We start from the raw sequence: 16292 nt of genomic DNA on the forward strand, positions 1-16292 counted from the left end.
GTAGTAGAATCTGGATACTGAGGTAATTAATGTAGTATTTTGGGCTAATTTTAGGGCCATTGAACTCATTTTGATTGGTTTTCTTTTCTTATCTAACTCAAATTTATATAACTCAAATGCTTTATTTTAGCATTTATTATCTCAACTAAAAATATGCATATTATTATATTCCCTTGCCACATTTTAGTTTGCAATGTTAAAGCCTCCTTTCTGTAAGAGAAAAGTACTTCAGTGATTCTTAGGCCATAAACTGCCTAGTAAATCTGCATGTCCCTCCTTCATTATCCTCTTATCTGGTTGTAAATGATGTAAGGCTTAAATAGATTGCAGAAGGTCATTGCTTTTGAGAACAGGTTGCTTCCTCAGAAATGTTAAAGAACTATGTTACTGTTTGAAAATACTTGGATATTTTGCTTGGCTTTGTTTTTGTTTTTAAATAAGAATCCAATTCTGGCATTAAAGAGCAATTTCTGTAGCTGGAGCCTCCGGTAAGGTGGGACTTGATTAGGATGGCCCAAAGGGCAGGCTAGGAACTATTTAGAATGTTGTAGTATGCTGCTGTTGTGAACCAGAAAAAATTATATCAATAGGTGGGTGATAAATTCATTCCCATTTAGCTAGTAAGGTATAAGTTTTGATATTTATTTATGAATTGCAAATAGAGTAACTACTGCAGTTGTTAACCTCTAACTTCTTTAAGTGAAAATAAGGTTAGTTATCTTTCCTCTCCTCAGCAATTCAGCTGCCAACTCATGTAAAATATTTGGGTAATGATAATATATATAATTCACTTTAGCATGCTTTTACAAATATTTGATTAACAAATTACAGCCTGTAACTATAAATGAACAGATCGCATAAACTTAAAAGGGAGCCGTAGCCATAACCAATCTGATCATTTTTGTCTTCCAAATACGTTCTACTTACTTGTCTTTCCACATTTCTACTTCAACAAAAAAAATTGTGTTTTTTAAGGAGATTAATGAACTTAGTTTTCAAAGGTAAAAACATTTGGGAGGAAGTTGATATGAATTTTCTGTGTTCTAATTTAGTGTATAAACTAAACGCCAACTGATCAGAAGTACTCATTGAATACCCATTATATGCTCAGTACCTAGATGTATAAAAATGAGGACATAGTTTCTGTCTTCCACCTTTGGTTTCAGTGTCAGATTTTTTAATCTGAAGATCTACTACTTGGAAGAAAATTTAGAATTTGAGAAAACTGTTTCTCTGGAGGAACAGATTTCTCTTTCTTTCTTCCTTTCACATAATAAATGGAGTAAACAGACATCTTATTTAGGAAAATGAGGCAGTAATGCTCAATTTATATATCAAACTCCTGTAATTACTCTCCCTATTGCTAAAAGTTTAAATTATTCCTCTTAAATAAATTCAGTCATCTGGGTATTTGAAGTAGATACTTCTGTTAAAAAAAAAAAAATGAAAACTGTGGAAATTCCCTGGTGGTCCAGGTTAAGACTCGGCACTTTCACTACAGTGGCCCGGGTTCAAACCCTGGTTGGGGAACTAAAATCCCTCAAGCTGCGCAGCACAGCCAAAAAAACTTTAAGAAAAAAAAAAAAGAAAGACAGAAAAACCAAAACTGCTAAGGAATAGAGTAAGAATGAATACTTTGAAATCACTGGAAATTTAAAATACATTGTTCTTGTCTTGCCAGGTAACTTGTAAGCTACTTGTCCATTAAATATTTCTGGAGTGCTCAAAATGTACCAGATATTATTCTAAGTTTTAGAATATAGCAATGAATAAAATAGACCAAAAAGCCTGCCTACAAGGAGCATATGTTCTAGTTGGAGGAAACAACAAAGAAAACAAATAAGTCTTCGAGAACAAAGTAAAGCAGGGAAGAGGGTTGAAGGAGCATCATTGGATGGGGTGCAGTTTAGAAGATCTGAGAATATGACATCGAGTAAAGATCTGAAAGAGTTGTAATAGCCATGCAGGTATCTTGCAAGAAGAGTGTTAAAAAAGTTTTGAAGCAGCATGATTCTGCTTAAATTTTTCTTCTGAAATGATGTTTTTATTCTTAGTGAAATTAACTCCCCCTGCTTTTTATGAATTGTCTGCTTGTACTTGTTAATTTATTGTAGTCTTAATGCTTTTTAATTCCGTATATTGATGATTTAAACTCACTTCTGTTCTTAGCTGCCCACTAGGCTATTTTTTTTTTTTTTTTTTTTTTTTGCGGTACGCGGGCCTCTCACTGTTGTGGCCTCTCCCGCTGCGGAGCACAGGCTCCGGATGCGCAGGCCCAGCGGCCATGGCTCACGGGCCCAGCCGCTCTGCAGCATGTGGGATCTTCCCAGACCAGGGCACAAACCTGCGTCCCCTGCATCGGCAGGCGGACTCTCAACCACTGCGCCACCAGGGAAGCCCTAGGCTATTCTTAACTCAGCAGTCAAGAGTGATCCTGTGGGTTGGATCATGTCACTCCTCTGCATTAGATCCTCCAGTGGTTCACAATTTCACTTAAAATCAAAGTCCTTACAGTGGCCTATATAATCTGACCCCCATTTTCTTACTGACTTTTATTTTTGGATATTTGTTTCTTGTGGAGAAATTGCTATTATTGTTATGCTTTTTCTCTTTTATATTTTCTTACATGTTATTAATGAGATATAGGAAAAGCATTGATTTTTATATATTTATTTTATATCCCTACAGGTTTTTAAACTCAATTATAATTTTAAAATGTTTTCTCTTTGAGTTTTTTTGGAATGCATTCTACTTATATGCAAATAATAACCTTGCTTATTTTCTAACATTATACTTCATATTCGTATCTTATTGCATTGGTGAGAATTTTCAGAATCATGTTAAATAACAGGGGAAGGGTTCTACTTTAGGTTGGGAAGTAGAAAGACATGAAGGATCTTCATTCCCATTTTAATAACATGAAATCACTACATAAACCAAACAATCATAATCTTTAAAGCCACTGAAGACATATCAATACAAAGAAATCTTAAAAAAAAAACAAAACTGAATTCCAGAGGGACAAGTGCTTCCTAGGTAATCAAAGGATATAAAGGTGCTTTCATTTCTGAGGCCAGAGGCTGAGATTGGGGCTAAGGCTGCCAGAAGAGTGAGCCTGCCTGAGGACAGTCTTTGCTGGGATAAGAAGAAGCCAGCCAAACTTTGAAAAACCCGTTTCAGATTTAAATCTGAAGGAACCGCAAGTGCAAAGATAATCATCTCCGCCCTGTAATTCTGTCCTGTGGAAATTTTGCTGAGACTGGGGTTAGGCAGTTTCATGAGCTCATAATTTTGAAGTCTCAAAATCTTGAAGGTTGCAGTCTCAAGGCTCTGTGGTCCTGAGCTGCTGTCATTTTATGGAGTTGCAGTCTTGAAGTCCTGTGGTTATGCAGTTTCAACACAGGGATTGACAAACATTTTCTTTAAAAGGCAAATAGTTAATATTTCAGACTTGTAGGCCATATGGCTCTTTGTTACAATTACTCAACTCTGCCATTGTAACACATTAGCAACCATAAACTAAATGTAAGTACATGGCATTGTTGTGTTCTAATAAAACATTATTTATACAAACATGTATGCAGCCTTCAGGCTGGAGTTTATAGATCTCCAGGTTCAAAAACTAGCAGTTTCTGAGCTCTCCTGAATAGAAATCTGAGCTCACCTTCAGAGCATTTGAACTAGAGGTAAACTTAGTCTAACCAAAGCTGCAACTAAACTTCTATCCAAAATCTGTCATGATTAATGATATCAGATGGACATTATGGAATTTAGTCTGAAGAACATCCTTTAACATTCCTTTTGGTACTGTTCTGCTGTTGATGAATTCTCTCAGCTTTTGTTTGTCCAAAAAATACTTTATTTTGCCTTTGTTTTTGAAGGATATTTTCATAGGATATAGAATTTGAGATTAACAGGTTTTTTTTTTCTCCTTTCAAACCCTTTTTTCCCCCCATTAATCTTCTGGCTCCCTTGTTTCCGAAGAGAAATCATTGCTTATCTTAGTTCCTGTGTTTGTAATGTATTTTTTCTCCCCTCTCATGCTGCTTTTAAGATTTTTACTTTATCAGCAGTTGGATCATGTCTTGCCTTGGTTTGGTTTTCCTTGAATTTTTCTTGCACAAGTTTCACTGAACTTCTGGATCTATGGGATTATGGTTTTAATCAAATTTGAAATTTTTTCAGCTGTTATTTGTTTTAAATATTTTCTGCCCACTCTTTTCTGGGACCCCAGTAACATGTATGCTATACTTTTGGTATTGTCTTACAGGTCACTAAGAGTCTACTAATTTTTTCAGACTTTTTTTTCTCCTTATGCTTCCATTTGGATAGTTTCTATTGCTCAGTCTTCAGGTTCACTGACCTTTCCTCTGTATTTTTTAATCTGCAGTTAATCTCCCGTGAATTTTTAAAATTTCAAGTACAGTTGACCCTCCATATCCACAGATTTAGCATCCACAGATTCAACCAATTGGGGATTGAAAATATTTGAAAAAAAGTTTTTTCCAGAAAGTTCCAAAAAACAAAACTTGAATTTGCCACGCACCAGCAACTGTTTATATAGCATTTACATTTTATTAGGTATTATAAGTAATCTAGAGATGATTTAAAGTATACAGGAGGATGTGTGTTGGTTATATGCAAATACTATACCATTTTATATAAGGGCCTTGAGCATCCTTGGATTTTGGTATCCACAGGGGTCCTGGAACCAATCTCCTATGGATACCAAGGGATGATTGTATTGTACTCTTCATCTCTAGTAGTTTCATTTGGTACTTTTTTTTTTTAATAGTTTCTGTTTCTCTTTTCAATATAGTCATGGTTTTCCTTAAATTCTGGAGATATTTATAATGGATGTTTTAAAGCCTTGTCTACTAATTCCATCATCTCTGTTATTTCTATGGCTTTTTCTATTGACTGGTTTTTATCCTGGTTTTGGATCGCTTTTTCCTGCTGTTTTATGTACATATATATATTTGGATGCTAGACATTATGAATGTTATATGGCTAATGGATTCTGTTGTCATCCTTTAAAATAGGAAGTTTGTTTTGTTTTGATAGGCAGTTATTTGTGGATCAGGTTGATATTTTCTAGAATTTTTTTAAAAGTCTTTTGGGGGCAAGTCTGGAGTAGCCTTTACTCTAAGAGTTAGTTTTTCCCCTACTGATTAAGTGACCCTCTGAGTCTGTGAATGCTCCCAGTGTTCAACAAGGTATCTCCATTCTGGCTGGTCAGAACTTAGGCATTTCCTAGCCCAGCCTCAGTGAATTTCACTCTATGCATACATAGCTTAGTACTCTGCTAAAACTCAGTAAGACTCCTGTTCATATTTCTGGAGCTCTTTCTCTACATAACTCTTTCCTCTCCAGTATTCTGCCCTGTAAACTTGATCTACCTCAACCTCCCTGAACTACAAGTTCTATTCTTAACTCAGTGAAATTTCACTGCTTAGGTTCCTCATACCTTGCCAAGGTCTGGGAAGAGGCTGCAGGCAGAAAGCCAGGGTAATGGAAAGACTCACCTTGTTTGTTTTCCAGATCTTACTTTAGTTCCTTGGAGGGAAAAAAAACAACAGCAACAACAATGCACATATAGAATGTAACCATAGTTGGAGTTTACCTGTGATTTTTTTTTTTTAAATACATCTTCTGATGAATGAGGAGAAAAAGATTTTCATGATGCCCCTATTACCTATCACATTATAAATCCTGTTCTACCCTCTGTCTTATGTATTGACTTTATTACTTATAACATCTTTTGTCATGTTCATTTTCATTTATTTAATAAGTATTGAATGTGTGTAGTTACCATATCGACAGGATGGATCAGACATGGTATCCTGCTATTAGGATGTTTATAGTGTAGCCAGGAGAGAATATGTATATAGAATCAGTAAATCCAAGATAAAGATTGAAAATTACCAAAAATGAGTACAGATAAAAATGGTGTGGGAAGCCATAAAGGTCTCAGTTGTTTCCTGTTGTACATATTGGATTTAAATGGGGAACTGCAAAAAAAATTTTTTCCATTTTAAAGCTTCTTATATGTTAATTTGAATTTAACTTTCATTCCATTTTAAATATAATGTATTTGTCTTTCAGAGTTTTGTTTTAGGTAATTTTTAGCAATTTAACTGGGAAATTAAAATATATCCTTAGAAGTTACATTATCAGGATAAACTAACTGCCCAGAAGAGAAGCCTGAGGTTTTATAATCTTGTTTCATTTGACTCTCAGTGGAGGAATCAGACATCATTGATCTGGAGAAACGCTATTGGTTGCTGAAGGCTCAATCCCGAACTGGACGATTTGATTTAGAGACATTTGGCCCATTGGTTTCACCACCAATTCGTCCATCTCTAAGTGAAGGTAGGAATCATTCTATTTCTACAGTGTTCCTTGCTAAACACACATAAGACCATCTTTTATTTCTAACCAATACATCTTAACTCTAAAAGGCTATAATGTTACAAGTTTGCAAGTTTCTTGCAAATAGTGTAGTTCAGTGGGAAAAAAAACTAAATTGGGAATTATAGTCTTGAGCTTCCTATTCTACCTATGTAGCCTTGCATAAGTCAGTTTTGCTCTCTCACCTGTACATTCTCATATATATAAAACGTTTTGACCGAGACAGTGGTTACAAAACAGTACTCCAGTGAGGTGCCTCAGCATCTGGTGCAGGGATTAGGGAGGTGGCCACTGAGCAGGCAAAGCTCTAGGTTTCCACACATAGCCCCACCTCTTCCCTCACTGCAAGAGCCTCCACTGTTTTTATTTTACATAAGAAGGTTCCACTGGGGAATTACCTGGCGGTCCAGTGGTTAGGACTCTGCACTTTCACTGCTGAGGGCCCGGGTTCAGTCCCTGGTTGGGGAACTAAGATCCTGCAAGCCGCGTGGTGTGGCACCAAAAAAAAAAAAAAAAAGGAGGTTCCACTGTTGTATCCCTCCCTCCCTCCCCTGCCCCAAAAAGATTAAGAAACCACTGGACTGGACCATCTCTATGCTCCCCACTTAGCCCTAAACTTTTCATTGCTATAACTTAAAAAAAAAAGTTAGTAATGCAAAGGGTAGTTGTTGGCGATATCACAAAAACCATATTTGGAATCTGAATACTTGGGTTCTGCTTCTGGTTCAGACCTTTTTAAACTTTTCTAACTTTTGGCAAGTCATGTAACTACTTCTAGCTTTGATTTTCTACTCTTTAAACTGAGGGCACAGAAGTAGAGTCTTACAGACAATCTGTGTTCTTCACATTCCCAGTGTATTTCAGAAATACCTGTTTGGGGAGCCAGAACAGATAGGGCTTGTACCTACTTCAAAGGTGCAGTTGTGTTTTTACCTTTCTAGAATTGGAGAGTGATAAGTCATTTTATTTGAAAACAAAATTATTCCATTTCTATTTTTTGCAAAAAGTTTGAAAACCACAGGATTATATTATAAATTCCCTTTTATTTCTGAATTTTAAAATATTTATAAATATTAAGTAATACAAAGAAGACTGCAGTACAGAATTTCTTTCTTTGGTAATATAGTGTGTTTTTCTTTGCTTCATGAAAGAGCTTAATGGAGCTTATTAATAACAACACAGTATATCTTTGATATGCAGTTCGACTTTTCTTCTTTTTTCCTTTTTCTTCTTAGTCTTTCCAAATAAGGATAATTGTGGTCTCTGACATTTTTTTTCAGTTCTTGATTTTTTAAACTGATTTTTATTTTTTACATGCTAAAGTCATTTTGAGCTATAGGAATTGATATAAAATAGAGACAGGCAGGCAAACAAAACCAAACACTAAATGATAGTAATGTATTTTCTGCTAGAAAGTTAAGTTTTATAATTATACCAGGAAAAAGAGAAATACTTCCTAGGACAATGGGAACTACTGATAAACTTTTTTTTTTTTAATTCAGTCAGTTTATGGGAGTCATGCCTCCTTTCATAAACATGTCATTATTACCATTAGGAAGTTTGTTTGTTTTGATTTACATTGTCTTCCTATTTTACAGGTTTGTTTAATGCTTTTGATGAAAATCGTGACAATCACATAGATTTTAAGGAGATATCCTGTGGGTTATCAGCCTGTTGCAGAGGACCCCTGGCTGAAAGACAAAAATGTAAGTGTGTTAAACACTGTCACAAAATTTGCAAACTATACAGCGAAAATAATCAGCATTCATTCATATAAAAATCATCTGTGGATTGAGGCTTGAATTTTCATTACTCTGGCAAATAGCAGTCTCATGTTGAGGTTTTACTGAGGTCGCTGTAAGGATCCAGTCACCTATTTTCTGTGGAGTGATTTGGGATTTGTCATTAGTAACGGGGTTGATTTTTCCAGATGAATGTGCAGCTCATGATAAATGAACTACATCAGTCATGATGTATTTGAAAATGTTAAGCATTTAGAAAATATTTTCTGGTAGTCTATAGAGAATTTTGTGTCTTGCATGACTTGAAGTATAACTTATTTTCTGTCACTTGAATACATTAGTATTTTATTAGCAAAGTGAAATTTATGATCAAAACACAGTTTTATTAAATACTAAAATTGTCTTTTAAGCCTAACTAAAATGTTATAGTGTAATTTATAAGCATATTGAATTAATAAATCTTAACTATATTTGAGAAAATGCAACAGTTTAGGTTCCAACATTTAATTGGAACCTAATTCTAATATATTTACAAGTGTCATTATCTCTGTGTCTTTCTAAAATACAGCTTCACAAATGTTGCCTATGTGGGGTACGCTACTTGTTATTTGATATTCTTCAGTAATGTGCTGTGATGCACTCCATTGATTTAATAGCATAATTATTATGGGAGTATATGAAATAGATAAGTATGTAATCTAAAAAATGTATATTTCTTTTTTCTTCCCTGATATGGTATACCATTATTCCAACCTGGCTTTACGATAGATTATTTGTTCCCATTAAAGTTCATATATTAAATAAAGAGGCCGAAATCTTTGCTTTTCGACTGAGGTTTATTATTGCCTTAAAAATTTTTTTAATTTCTTTTTTGCTAGTGGAAGTTAATAAACTAGAGTGATTCATTTGATGTTAATTAGCAAAGTGCTGCTATTTCTAATTCTTAGTCTGTTGTATATAAACAAAGAATTGAAGAGTTGAAATTGTTCTTTGGCAAAAAATGAGTGTGCCTTAATTACATTGGAGAGGCAAAATCTTTATACAGTTATCCCTCAGTATCTGCTGGGGATTGGTTCTGGGACCTCCTCGGATACTAAAATCCATGTATACTCAAGTCCTTGTATAAAATGGCATAGTATTTGCATATAACCTATGCACATCTTGTGTACTTTAAATCATCTCTAGGTTACTTATAATACCTAATACAATGTAAATAGTTGTAAATACAATGTAGATGCTATGTAAATAGTTGCCAGTGTGGCAAATTCAAGTTTTGCTCTTGGGGACTTTATGGAAAATTTTTTTCTTAATTTTTATATATTTTCGATCTGTGGTTGTTTGAATCTGCAAATGTGGAACCTGTGGATACAGAGGGCCAACTGTACCACCTTGTTATTGTTGATTCTTAATGTAGATGGAACATTTTCAACATTGTGAGAATCAACTCTGAAGTGATCGGTTTTAAATATTAGAAATTAATTTAAAGGCTTGAATTACCTCCTCAAAATCTGTGAGATATTGTACAGTAATTTGGCTCTTATTTTTCAGTTTGCAAGGAATTTGACTCTAGATTTGGGGGAAGGATAGGGTTCTCCAACCTGGCTAATGATGTAGATAGAGAGACTTGGCAAGTATGTGCAGGAAATCCTACAAGTTCAGAGGACTTTAATGACATAGTCTGCTCCAGATGAGCAGACTTAATCCGGAATATACTTGCTTAAGAAACTAAGTAATTTTACTAAGGCAGCTTCCAGTAAAACGTATTGTACTTCAGAATATAAAAGTGATTTCCCTTCATAAGAGTTTCTTTTCTTTAGTTTGCTTCAAGGTGTTTGATGTTGACCGTGATGGAATTCTCTCCAGGGTTGAACTGAGAGACATGGTGGTTGCACTCTTAGAGGTCTGGAAGGACAACCGCACCGATGACATCCCGGTAAATTCTGGTTGTATACATGTTGTTGCATGTAAATTTCCAACAGGAAAATGGAGGGAAAAATTTTAAAAAGAGATCAAGAGAAAGGGATTTGTTATTACCCCTAGTTGCTATATTATGCTACTCAAAATATCCATAGCTGAAGGTACAAAATTAGAAAAAGAATTTGCCTTAGAAAATTTCATAAACTGAATGTACTGAGTAAAGTAAAAATGAAACCAGAGGGGAATTGGCTTAATTTTTTAAAGCAAGTGTAACAATCTATTAATGGTAATTTAAAAAAATACTTGACCTGGGCTTCCCTGGTGGCGCAGTGGTTGGGAATCCGCCTGCCGATGCAGGGCACACGGGTTCGTGCCCTGGTCCGGGAAGATCCCACATGCCACGGAGCGGCTGGGCCCGTGAGCCATGGCCGCTGAGCCTGCGCGTCCGGAGCCTGTGCTCCGCAACGGGAGAGGCCACAACAGTGAGAGGCCCACGTACCGCAAAAAAAAAAAAAAAACTTGACCAAAATATCGTATACCTTAGTCACTGACTAATAAAGATGATATCTACTCTTTTCTAATTACTTCTTTGGGTTTCTGTTTTTAAAGGAATTACACATGGATCTATCTGACATTGTAGAAGACATATTGAATGCACATGACACCACAAAGGTGAGTCTCGCTGGGACTAATCCTTTTCTAAAAATACCTTGTACTCTGAATTGGTTTATATAGTTTATATATATATTTAAATCTCTTCTACATCATCCCCACCAAGTGCTTATTTGGATCTGTTGTTACAACACCTCCAAGTTGTCTCTAAAGATAGCCCATTCCATCTTTAAACAACTCCATTAAGTGTTATATACGTAAAAACATTTATTATATTTTATATGCTAGGCATTTTATAAAAATTAAGTAGACACAGCCCTTGCCATCATTTATAATCTTTATTTCTCCCATTTGAATAAGTTATGGTAGGGCTAACCTTATACTGAGTGAAAGAATGCACAGAAAAAAAGAATACATACTGTATGATTCCATTTATATGAAGTTCGAGAACAGAGGCAAAACTTAAAAATGGTAATAGGTGTTACAACAGTGATTTCGGGGATGAGTGATTTAACTGGGGAGGACCATAAGGATATTTGGGATCGATGGAAATGACCTTTTATCTCAGTCTGGGTGGTACATATATTCTTTTAAAAAATTTAAAAAGTAATATTGGTAAAGATCTCTTCTGAGTTCTTTAATGGCAGCCAGAATAAGCATGTAATCAATAGCTTATATATATTTTGCCTTCTGTATGAAAATGTAATTTTTGGTACACTTTGACACCAAGAAAATATTGCTTTACTCAACTTATAAGAGTAATGTTAAATTGTATTTTGGGGAAATGTAATGTAGATACTCATTTTTTATATTTATTAAATTCTTTTAAATCTCTAAGAATTCTGATAAAGTTGCCAGATATTTCTAAGGAGGTCTTAGAAAATTGTTAGGATCAAAGGGCATAATCCAAAGAGTCTGCAAAAATGCTTTCAAAATTAGTAAATGCTGGGGCTTCCCTGGTGGCACAGTGGTTGAGAATCTGCCTGCCAATGCGGGGGACACGGGTTCAAGCCCTGGTCTGGGAGGATCCCACATGCCGCGGAGCAACTAGCCCCGTGAGCCACAATTACTGAGCCTGCGCGTCTGGAGCCTGTGCTCCGCAACAAGAGAGGCCGCAATAGTGAGAGACCCGCGCACCGTGATGAAGAGTGGCCCCTACTTGCCGCAACTAGAGAAAGCCCTCGCACAGAAACGAAGAGCCAACACAACCATAAATAAATAAATAAATAAATAAAATTTTAAAAAAAATTAGTAAATGCTTCATTTTCCCTACTCAGGGCCTTTTGTGGGTTCCGTAAGTAACCTTTGAACCAGAAGATACTGTGAGTTATTTCCCAGGTCTTATTGGAGGAAGAAGATTGTTGGTGATAAATTGTCCTCATTGCCATTGACTATTTCAACAAAGTTTGGTTACCTTTAAACTTATCCTAGCTGGCCTACTTCTCAGATGAACACATAGCATCTACCTTAAATTATTGGTTTTCTTTCAGACATATGACAATTAGAAGTTTAATAAACCAGATTTTATTCAAATACTATAAAAAATGAGATCTTTTAAAATACTGTTTTTCTTTCAGATGGGCCATCTTACTCTAGAAGACTATCAAATCTGGAGTGTGAAAAATGTTCTTGCCAATGAATTTTTGAATCTACTTTTCCAGGTATGTTTAAGGTAAATGACAGGTACAGAGGACAGTGGTACCAGTAGTTCTGCATCTTTTCCATATGTAATAGTTATTACAACTAGGCTACAAAACCATATATTATAAAAAAAACTACATTATCCCGTACACGACCTGAAGGATGGTGAGAGAGCATGAGTGCCTACTGAAGTTTCTCAAAGTCATGAGACGATAGGAAGGTAGAATAGAGCTGATTATGTTTATCTTACAAGTAATGACAGAGGAGAATGTAGACACATAGAGAATAATTTGCTATTTTTCTTCATTGTTGTCTTGTTTAAAGGCCCCTCCTAACAAGTAAGGCTGTGTGAACAGAGAGATGGATCGTAAGTAGGCAGCTGTAAATTTTTCACAAAATATACAATCTTCCCAGTTAGGAGATTATCTTAGATGCAAGACTGTTTCTCAGTTTTGTTTTTTTTTCTAATTCTTTAGAAGGTCCAAAAAAGATTGAAGGAGAAGGAGGAAAGAATAGCTGCTAGGAGTGAGCAGCCATATTTTAACTGTTTTCCCAGTTAAAATACTTCTCTTGCTCCAATTAAAAAAAATAACTTATGGTTTCCCATTTTTCATGGTTCTTTATAAATATTTGTTGATTTAATAGTGATATTTTAGATTCTCCTTATTATATTTTCCTTTCCTTGTAAAAGCATCCCTGTGAAAGTCAGAAAGATTTAGTATCTTTGTATGTATCATGATCTTCCATTGCAAATAAAGAGTAACTTGTCTGTGACACAACGATGTTAGAATACATGGAAATTGAGCTCTTCCTTATAGCTAATGACTAATTAATGTATATTTAAAGCATATGCAATCTGATAAGCCTATAATATCCATATAAATCACTCAGCTGCTCCACTATCAGTTTTCAGCAGGGATTTAAGTTGGTGGCTTTGTAAAATAAAAAATGTACAAAAATAATATAAATCACTACTATAAACAGAAATGACTTGCTTGGTAATACGAAAATTGATCAGCTATTTTTTTTATCTCATTTAAAATAATATTCTCAACTACTTTAAGTCATAATTAGTTATATAAACATTTTGACCACTTAAGTAAACTTTATGTTCACTTAATATATGAGTAAGCAGACTGTTATGCTAATTAGTTTTATTTTCTATCTGTGTCTTAAAATAGAGTTAGCTGGTAAGTTCAGTGATAAAAGCTTGAATTATGCTCTTATTTTATTTGCCAAGATCCCACTCTTGCCTGAGTATTTAAGTGTAACATAAGTATCAGTAGAATTAGTAAACCATTCCTGGGTAATACTTTATTTTCAATCCTTTTTAATAAACTCAGTGCCCAATATTTTGCAGAGGAAGCATGCTAAACATGAGCAGGATCTTCTATCTTATACATTTGTCAGAAAGTATCAAATGTTAAATAATGTGGTAAGCAGAATAACTCAGCCTACCCCCACCCCCACCAATATCCATGCCCTAATCCTTGGAACCTGTGAATATGTTATTTTACATGGCAAAGGGGATTTTGCAGATGTATCAGCTTAAGGACTCTGAGATGGGGAGATTGGCCTGTATTATCCAGATGGGTCCAGTCTAATCACATGAGTCCTTAAAAGTGGAAAACCTTTCTCAGCTGTGGTCAGAGAGAAAGAAATGACGTTGGAAGAAGAGTGAGAGAGGTGCAAGTGGCTAGCTTTGAAGAAAGAGGAAGGGGCCGCGAGCAAAGGAATGTGGGTGAACTCTAGAAGCTGGAAAAGGCAAGGAAGCATATTCTTCCTTTGACCTCCGGAAAGGAATACAGACAGCCCTGTTGCCGTCTTAATTTTTAGCCTAGTGATATCCATGCCTTACTTTTGACCTACATAACAGTAAGATAATGAATTTGTGCTGTTTTAAGCTGCAAATTTTGTGATAATTTGTTACAGCAGTAATAAAAAAAACCGATGCAGAGGGAGGTAATCCGTATTTATGGATTGGAAGGCTCAATACTTTAAAGATGTCAATTCCCCTTCAGTTGATTTAAAGATTTGTGCACTCACAATCAGACTCCCAAAAAGTTCATTGTTGTCATTGTGTTTTTGCAGAACTTGACAAGCTGATTCTAAATACACAGAGAAGTATGAAGGGCCAAAAATAAAAATAGCAAAGGTGATATTAAAGAACAGTGGACTTGTATTACCAGATATTAGAACTTGTTATAAAAAAACAGTATTAAGACAATGTGATATCTGCATAAAGTTAGACAAACCAGTGGAACAGTATTGAGAGTTCTTAAACAGACCTACATAGGTGTGATCACTTGATTTATAACAAAGAAGACATTGCATTGCAGATGCAAAGAGGTGGTCTTTTCAGTAAGTGGTACTGAATTAATTAGTATTCATATGGTGAAACCATGCATCATTATTCCCACCCCATTATAATACATGAAAAGTAATTTAGGTAGATTATAAATCTAATAAATTTGAACGGTAAACAATAAAATGTCTAGAAAATAATATAGGAGATATTTTAATGACTTTGAGGTGGCAAAGAGTTCTTAAACAGGACGCACGCAGCAACGAAGACCCAGTGCAGCCAAAATACTTCCAGAGAGCACTAAGCATAAAGAAAAGTTTTAAGTTGGACTTCAGTAAAATTAAGAATTCTTTTTATCAAGAGATACCATTAAGAAAATGAAAAGAGGGACTTCCCTGACGGCCCAGTGGTTACGATGCCGCACTTCCAATGCAGGGGACACGGGTTCGATCTCTGGTTGGGGAACTAGGATTCCCCATGCCACGCAGTGTGGCCAAAAAAAAAAAGAAAAGAAAAGAAAAGATAAGAATATATTTGCTATACCTGTATCCAACAAAAGACTTGTATATAGGGCATACAAAGAGCAAAAATCAATGAAAAAAAGGCAGAAGCTCAATATCAAAGTGTACAAAAAACTTGAACAGGTGCTTCACAAACGAGAATATCCAAATAGCTAATAATTATGAAAGGGGGCTAACTTCTTTAGTCATAATGGAAATACATTTTAAAATCACTCTTGGAGTACCATTAGACATCCATTAGAATGGTTAGCTTTGAGGTGATATGAAGCATTGTTGAGGATAACAAGAAACTGGAACTCTTACACATTGCCAGTAGGAATATAAATTCTTACAAGTATTTTGGAAATTGTTTGGCTGTTTTTATGTGTACTCTGTGACTCAGCAAATCTACCCCATGTATGTACCCTACAGAAACTTGTATATCTGAGCACCAAGAAACATAGAATAAGTTCTTATAATCATTTTTTGTTACAACCCCAAACAGAAAATGACCCGAGTACCTATCAACAATAAATACATAAACAGAAATGGTGGCACATGCATACATATGGTTTAATTTAAAACAGTAAAAATAAATATACTAGTGCTACACACAACCACATGGATGAATCTTACATAATTTTGAGTGGAAAATACTGGACCAGAAAATTCAAAAGCAGACAAAACCAATCCATGGTGGTAGAATTTAGTATAGTGAACACATTAAAGGGGTACAGTGGTGTCTGGGAAAGAACTCAAAGTGGAACTTTGGGAGAGGTAGCAATGTTCTGTTTCTTGACTGGATGAAGGTTACATAGGTGTGTTTACTTTGTGAAAAGTCACTAAACTGTACACTTAAGATTTGTTCACTTTTATCACTTTGCTGTACATGTGAAACTAACACAATATTGTAAATCAGCTATACTTCAATTAAAAATTCTTTTTAAAATATTGTTCAATTTTAAGCATGTATATTATATTTCCTTTTCATTAAGTTTGCTTACAAAAACCCAGATACCTGTGCTTCCCTCGTGGCGCAGTGGTTAAGAATCCACCTGCCAATGCAGGAGACACGGGTTTGAGCCCTAGTCCAGGAAGATCCCACATGCCGTGGAGCCACTAAGCCCGTGCACCACAACTACTGAGCCTGCGCTCTAGAGCCCA

General features: G+C 35.3%; 1 protein-coding gene across 3 annotated transcripts in view; it reads left to right on the plus strand.

Moving 5' to 3' along the window:
* Window positions 1–16292, plus strand: part of USP32 (ubiquitin specific peptidase 32) — a 205304-nt gene that overhangs the window by 124316 nt on the left and 64696 nt on the right. For all 3 annotated transcript variants that reach the window (XM_022552654.3, XM_022552655.2, XM_089900979.1), the window contains exons 6-10: window positions 6241–6372; window positions 8010–8117; window positions 9971–10086; window positions 10680–10742; window positions 12260–12343. In XM_022552654.3, the coding sequence (XP_022408362.2) occupies window positions 6241–6372; window positions 8010–8117; window positions 9971–10086; window positions 10680–10742; window positions 12260–12343 (503 nt within the window). The remainder of the gene's footprint in view (window positions 1–6240; window positions 6373–8009; window positions 8118–9970; window positions 10087–10679; window positions 10743–12259; window positions 12344–16292) is intronic.

Source organism: Delphinapterus leucas, chromosome 19 (genome assembly GCF_059928025.1).
Source record: "Delphinapterus leucas isolate spDelLeu-1000000601 "Yukka" chromosome 19, BTC_Dleu_Yukka2, whole genome shotgun sequence".
Lineage (NCBI taxonomy): Eukaryota > Metazoa > Chordata > Mammalia > Artiodactyla > Monodontidae > Delphinapterus > Delphinapterus leucas.